The sequence below is a fragment of the Trachymyrmex septentrionalis genome, unplaced genomic scaffold (assembly GCF_001594115.1).
Source record: "Trachymyrmex septentrionalis isolate Tsep2-gDNA-1 unplaced genomic scaffold, Tsep1.0 scaffold87, whole genome shotgun sequence".
Lineage (NCBI taxonomy): Eukaryota > Metazoa > Arthropoda > Insecta > Hymenoptera > Formicidae > Trachymyrmex > Trachymyrmex septentrionalis.
Window position 1 is genome coordinate 4,796,501 of NW_017306059.1, and position 7,937 is coordinate 4,804,437.

Genomic DNA, 7,937 nt, shown 5'->3' on the forward strand with positions numbered 1-7,937 from the left:
CGTATAATTATTAATCTATGAAGAGGTTACGTCTACGCAATCACATTTAAATAACGAACTGAACGACACCGTAACATTCAATGTAGGACGTAATTAATCGAGATGAAATAAGTCGAGAGAGAAGCAGGTTCAGCAAATCGCGTTTCGAACACATTTCATATGCCTACGTAATGTGGTTTACATGTATCTATATATGCGTCGACTCGGACCGCTGAAATTGGACCGCGATTTCTCAAAGGTGAGTGGCGCTAAAATTGCGAAACCGGTTAATTTAGAATTTCGGCGCCGCAACAGCCCGCCGACAGTCGCGGCTTCGATGCAACTTCTGCTTCGGTAACGGGCCTGTGGGATGCGTCGGTTCTAAAAATACATCTTACTTAACCCCTTCCCCGAACACGCGTCGATGCAAACGTACACGTGCCGTGCAGTTATTTTAATTTATCTCTCCACATTTCCTACTTGTGTCACAACTGGCTTCTCGGGTGCAATCGAATATTCTCCAGGTCTTTTTACGAGCTCGCATATAACTCATCGACACAATCCCATCCCTACTCGCCAGCGAAATGTACGATATAAAGAAAGAATACTTGTACGCCATAAAAAAAAAAAGCCGCTATAAATTATCTCAATATTCGATCACAATGTTTAACAATTCAGCTTTACATATAACATGCCAAAGTATTATAAAATACATCCGATCGTATTTTTTTATATTGTTTTTTCTTCTCTTGCGAGCAAACCTCGATCCGGCGCGAAGAATGTTCCTTACGTAAAAGTGAATGTTAACACGTTGTTGCCGGCGGGCTGTGAAAATTGTTGTTACACAGAGTAGAAAATTCGCCTAGCCCATGGCAACGAAACTGAGGGGCGTTCACCCGCACTATAATTTCATAGTTTCGCAAAGAGAGGAATTTTTAAGCCGAGGATGGCCTGGAATTCGACCTGGCACAGTCAAAGCGCGATTCTTTGCACCAGCATGACTTCATTCAATTACACGGCCTTAAGTACTTTAGAACACCTTTAGGAATAATGCCACGGCGGAAAACGCGATATCCGACGCTGCGCCGCCACACCATGCGCGTGTATAACTTGACAGGTATCGCGTAATTGATATTACGAAACGTTGCGAAACGACGAGAGGGAGCGTCGCCGACTGGGAGTTTCTTCGTTTCCAGGCGATTTCATGCAAAATAATTAGCGCGAATACTGAAGTGAAAAGGAAGACAGAAGAAAAGAAATCGGACTCCCTGGGGTGTATATTACACCAATCTTTGCTGATGTCCAACCAAATCCCCCGCCCCCCCCCTCCCTCACCATCCTGCTCCTGATTGCCCTCGCACCATATTCAAAACCTTGCACTTGAAAATATAATATATTTCGGACGCTCGCAGGAATCTTTCGACCCTCGACATATCGCGCTACGTGTAGATTTTCTGACGTTACGGTTCTTCATTTTTGCGTGCAAAGAACAGTTTTTTTTCGCAAGAGATAATATTAATTGTAACAAAATTACAAAAGTGAGATTCACAACAGTAGCGGATGTTCATATGTATATTATTACCTTTTCTATCCATACATACATTCCAAAAGTAGTATATAAAAAGATAAAATCGAAACTTTACCGCGTATTAATTTCGAAGTTAATTCGTATAGAAAAATTATTCGATCGCAACATGTTAACACACTTCCTCGTAATGCAGATGCCCCGATAAACGTCCGCGTAATCTTAAATGCACTTAAATGCATTCCAAATATAACAATCGCACGCAGCGATACATCGATGTCGTCGATCGGATTTTTTTGATACACGCACATCGCGTCAGGTGAGCGATTACGAGATACGGGCTTAATGGTTGCGGCGGACGTGATTGCTCGAAATCGATTTCGCTCCACCGCACGCCTGATCGGATAAAAACATCTCCCTCGACGTCTTCGCGGTTCGCCGATTAAGAAAAGGCGCACGGACGATCATTTGAAGGCATCGCGCTTAAATCGTGCATGATTCGTCAGCCTGGAGCTACGACGCGTCCTTTCAGCGCAATTTATTGGAACCACCCGATTAATAAGAGATAAATCGTAATTGAGTGCAATCTCAATTTATTATTATATACGCAGTAATCAGTGTATATGAATCTTATCTCTTCTGTGAGCCGGCATTTTAGTACAACAGATACAGATTTACATATAGGTGCAAAAGAAGACAAATAACATGTTTTTCAAAAGAATATTTATACTGCGATAATTCTTTCAAACAAACAATATTCATATTTTACTTAAATAAGAATATAATTGAAAATACATTACATCATGCATTGATTAATTTCACTTGAGAGTATTTAATCAAATCTATTCTATTTGCAATATATACCTGTTCCAAATTTTAACATAATTTAATTCATACATAAGTAGTTCTGATGAGTATACTTCTCAACGTTCTTCATCATAAAACTTGAAGTAGCATCTAATAGTATGATTATAGACAAAAGATAAAAAAAAGATGAAGAGCTACTGTTACTCTTGACATTCATCAATTGATATCTGACTTGAAGTACCAATTGTGACTTCATAATAGAACAGATCAATATCTTGAAGTAACAGCATTCATATAAACCTGTTCACATTTCACAACTCAAGTTAAACGTAAAAGGATAGTAGGCGGCTGTGATAATTTACTTTATTGCCACAATGATTGTCAGAAACACGATCCTTTTACCCTTGTGGACTCAGAAATTCACTCGAAATGTAATAAAAGGAGCGATTACCGTCGATATGATTCTGTTCTCAATAAAAGGGCTTTCACGATTCATATCGAAAACGACACTGAAATAGCTCTTGCCGACATTGACCTAGATAGAGTGAATAGCATCTGCACAAAAAAAGATACTTTGGAAGATAATCTCCAGCCATTCTCTTTATCGAAATTGCGGTGCAAAAAGATTAACGTTTGTCTGAATATCAGTATCGAAAAATGTCCAGAAACTCTTGATCGACGATCGATAGCTAACAAATGGCAACAGCGAACGGAAGATAGCAAGATATCAATAAAATTTGCGAATTAGCACGTTACGACACGATAAAAATTAATATATGCATTAGCGGAGCTATATAATGAAAAACAAGGATCCTGCAATTTGCAATAACTTTTTAATAATTATCAAAGTTACCCTATAATATAATATAAAATAAAAAAGTTAATACTAATAAAGCTAAATAAGAATCTTAGATTAGCTAAACAAGATTCTTAGATAGCATTTCGATGTAACACGGATTCCGTGATACATTAATTAAAGAAGATAAATTAAATATGTTAGTGCTGAGTAGATATATCATTTCAGTTTTCGCAATAATTTTTTAATAATTATAAAATTATTTTATGACGTAATATATTCCTGTCGACGAATTGAATTTAAAAGTTGCAAAAAAAAAAAAAAACAGTGGTATGTTACGCCAGAGAGACAAGCAGCATCACGATGACTTATCTCAATAACATCATTATAAAATTGCTATTTTTAACTATTTCTACTCAATCGGTGTATTTTACGTTAACCGTTTAAAGATTATTCTCTTCACTGTTCGATTAATTGCGAATAATGTTATTGCTTCACGCGTGTTCGTTCGTATTCGTGACGAATTCACCCGAGGTACTATCCAGGCTTAGAGACAAGCGAATAGAGGACACTGCGATTATAAGTACACGGACGAGATTGTCATCGGAAAATCGTGCCAGCGTGATGAATCAAGCGCATTGAATAACGCCAACAATTCGATAAATGCGGGTGTTTCTGATTACGTCTTTTTATCTCTCGTACGCGATCAAAAATTGAATATATACGGTCGATGCAATTCACGTGTCCTGTCGTCAAAGTGGTAGCTTCGATTCGTCTAGGTCATCAAAACAGCTCCTTGTTACCAGTCCTTGACCTGCATGCTCGACTTGCTGCGTTTACGTATTAAAAAAAAAAAAAAAGAAGAGAGAAGCTTTTTCGGGTATTCCCTTCAGCAATAATCACGATCCGTCACGATCGGGCACCGGACATCGTCGGAATCATGCGTTTGCTCGCACGGGAGGTATCGGCTTATCGATGATCACGCTCGCTGTCCGGATCGCGTACATGACGTTACATGCCAACCGTTGTATACATGATAATCATATAGCGAAATAATTATAGCGTGCTCGAATAATAAAGACAGAGAGAAGAGTATGATCGGGGCTTTCGGGATATCGAAGTAACGTCGTGATTAAAACTAATTAGCGATACCACCTCGTAAAGTGCCTCTCATTTACGTATCTCCTCCGTCCGATGCGAGCTTCTTTCCCCCCCCCCCTTCGTGAAACATTTAAACGCAACTCTTTTTCTTCGTAATGATACTCCTAAATGTAGCATAATGCGCAATCATTCGACTGTACTGTTCCTCGCGCGATTTTCTCAACCTCGCTTTCACTATTCAAAATGAAAGACGATGATTTTCTACCACACCATGCGTACAATTAACATACGTAATTATTTTTATAGTACAGTGTGCGTGCAAGTAACAGGGCGCCCTCATCGTAGTCGGAGTTAAGAGAGCCCAAGTATAGAAATAATGCAGTTTATACAATACATTGAAATATTGCGCGATAAGTGCTCCTCATAGACGCTTATATAATTCCGCTGTGGAACCGCTGCATCGGCTTGTCACTAGATTAAAATAAGCATCCGTTATGTAAATGACACCACAGTGTGGATTTGCGTATTAAAGCGCCTCTCTGAAGAGAGACGTGGAATAACATGGAAGAGAAATGAAAGAGGCACGAGGAAGATAAAACGTCGGGACGACGAACGTCCGACGTTTCGATTCACTCTCAATGTACGTATTGTGTTTGGCTGCTCTCTTTCATAAATTGTCTCGCATCGCGATTTGTCGAGTGCAACCGCTTATTAAGCGCGCTGTAACGCAGCGTATTTCGTGGGACAACTTCGGCATTACGTATCTTCGTTCCCATTAATCGCGCGCCATTTTTCCGAGCGCGATGCAAATTGAGGTCCTGCTCAACGGCAGCGGAGAGCGCGCTCGCGCTCAGAAGGAAGGAGGAGGAGGGGCTGACCAAAATATAGCGTCGTTTTCTCAGATGCATCCATGACCCAGATAGGGCGGATACGCATCCTCCGGTTGCGAAAGCGAAGCACGCGATACCCCGAGCGGCGGAAGGATTTCTTCCTCGATTCCGCCTGCGACGGCGCGGGCGCCGTGGCATAAGTCTCGCGCGAGGCGCCAATTCTCACGACGCCTCATCATCGGCACTCGTATTTCGTTGGATATGCGTCGCGCCCGCCCGCTTACTCGCCGTGTTCCATCACGGCGGGAGCAACGCTGGATGAACGCGAACGGCCGCACGGTACTGGGACAAGGTTGCCTGGGGCCCATAACTATCGCGCGCGCTGACACACAACAATACGCGTTTCTTACGAGCGATTCACCGTGGATCGCGTCTCGTGTTATCTCTTTTTTTTTTTCCTCTCCCGATGACGCGTCTTTCTCTCTTTTACTTTACTTCATCTTGCTTGCTCTCTCTCTCTCTCTCTCTCTCTCTCTCTCTCTCTCTCTCTCTCTCTCTGTCTGTCTTTTGCTCGATTCACCTGAGCTCTCTCCGAGCTCTCCCCTACCACCAAACTTGAGGGTTCGGATGCCTCTGCCCCTTCCATGAAGATTGCAGGGGGCCCTCAGTCCCCTCTCCGTGACAGTTCTCTTTCCCATCTTTCTCCGTTAACAGGACCGCCACCTTCCTCGGATCATTCGATCCCCCGCGGGAGGAGACACTCGGTCTTTCGATCTTTGAATACCGTGGCATCGCCACCGCGATGACCAGTCTTCGAATTACGGGCGAAACCCGCATGTCTCCGCGCGTTTGCAGCGTGCCCCGCGTCCTAAAGTTGTGCCGCGAATGATATTACAAAATAACATTGTTCGAATCTCACTTAAGATCGCCCGTATTGGTTCACCCTTGTCTTGTCATAACTCGAGCGTTTCATAATTCAGCGAAAAAGTGAAATTGAATAAGGACCAAAATCGATGCGCCATTGAGAAGGTCGTCTTGGTATAATTAAGAAGGTGCAATTGGTGCATCTTAAGATCCACGCGATCTTCAAGACTACGTTGAGTTGTCCTTGATCGAAATGTTGGTGAGTATTACGTTCGACACGTGTACCTGTTATTATGCAAGATTTATCGAACTCCATTGAAACTGGATTTATTTACGCGTGCTAAATGTATAGCGAAACATAAAAAAAAAACTTGGGCATATCAAGTTTTCAATATATTATTGCTGGTATACTCATATTAAACACATATATTTCGAAAACTATTTACATTACTGTCAGAAATATAAGCGACTAATAAAATTCGACTCATAACTATCCTTGAAACAGGAATGAATTTATAGTAGAGACAATACATTACAAAATTTGATATCTTGATTAATATTCAGAAGCAATTCTAATTGCATTCTTGCTGATGAAAAATAGTAAAATAGATCAAAGCGATTAATAGTTGCTTTTTAAACGATATAATTATGCAATGATCATCTAAATGATCCAATTATACGTATGAGCTTTTGTTATCCGAAATGAAAATAGATTGAAATAGTATCGGAATACATTTTAATCAAATCGAAAGTAGTTCTACGGCTTACGTAATGACGTGAAGTGTTGCAATTGTTATATGTAGACTTCGACCGCAGCTAATGCTTGAATAACGTCTCCTACTTCGACGTTTATAAAAACTATACTGAAGGTGCCTGTAGGTCAATCACTCATCAAAACGCCGTTGCGCAATAAGTGTCCGTGACACTTGGAAACAATGCGAATCACGTAACATCGTCGAACGTTGATTGAAATTGTTCGGGATTCACCACAGAGTTATACTTCGATGACCATTTTCTTCGACAATCATTACAAAGTATTATAATCATAAAAACGGCTAAACGTTGTTATTAACCGAATTTAAATTTGCTTCGTCAATTTCTATAATTTCATAGAACACAATTTATAAATATGTTTATTTTTAATAAATTTTATGTAATATAACATGTCGTGATATAAAAATAATGTAAAAAATCTTTAGAAGATTAAGAAATTATTTTTAATAATTATATATATACTGTATATATACTGTAAAAATAATTTCTGCAAATTAAAAACAAATAAATGTCTTCAAGGATAATTATGCAAGAACAGACATTATTTGTAAAATAATGATAAATTATTTTGGTTCAATTTCTCGAGCAGTTATAAATCGCCAAACAATCCAGCAATATTTTACCGGTGACAGGCTTAAAGTGTGAGAATGAAAGCTGTATTGCCTCTACAAAGTATTTCTCGCGACAATTCGAGACTGGATTCTCGGCTATGTAACGAAGTATCCAAAGCATTATGTGTAATATTGGTGTGTAATATTAAATAATCACTGCATTCCATCTAAATAGTGCTAATCGTACAATATCGTATGACAGACTCTAATTTTTATAACCCTGTAAAATTTAACGGCATTTTATGATAAAATAAATTTCTTTCCCTAAGAAATAAAGTAGGATGAAATTTTATTTTACATTTATTTTGACCATGACGTACGATTGACTGTTCATTATCCTTGTAGCAATGTAGTGCTAATGGACATGCGTGAAAGTTAAGTCATTAGCGTTTTAACATATTTCATTCTATTCTACATTTGGTAAGGAGTTATAGATTGAAAAGCGTGACTAATTATAATTATCCGGCAATCCGTAGTAACATTTGCCGATCACCTTAATCTCATTTTATTGTCATCGACATGATGCAAAAAGTATTCTTCGCGATAGTTTTTAATACAAATATTTCCCAAAAACAGCCTGTGTTTCAATAACGAATTTTTAATGAATCTATAAAATTTTCTACAGTTGTTACATAATGTCTCAAAGCTTT

General features: G+C 39.3%; 2 protein-coding genes across 2 annotated transcripts in view; one reads left to right on the plus strand and one right to left on the minus strand.

The window, feature by feature from the left end:
• Positions 1 to 7,937, minus strand: part of LOC108755434 (nuclear migration protein nudC) — a 90,286-nt gene that overhangs the window by 19,325 nt on the left and 63,024 nt on the right. The gene's annotated exons all lie outside the window — the stretch shown is intronic.
• Positions 6,123 to 7,937, plus strand: part of LOC108755435 — a 61,963-nt gene continuing 60,148 nt past the window's right edge. Inside the window, exon 1 of the mRNA XM_018498431.1 lies at positions 6,123 to 6,161. Within this exon, the coding sequence (XP_018353933.1) occupies positions 6,156 to 6,161 (6 nt within the window). The 5' untranslated portion in view covers positions 6,123 to 6,155. The remainder of the gene's footprint in view (positions 6,162 to 7,937) is intronic.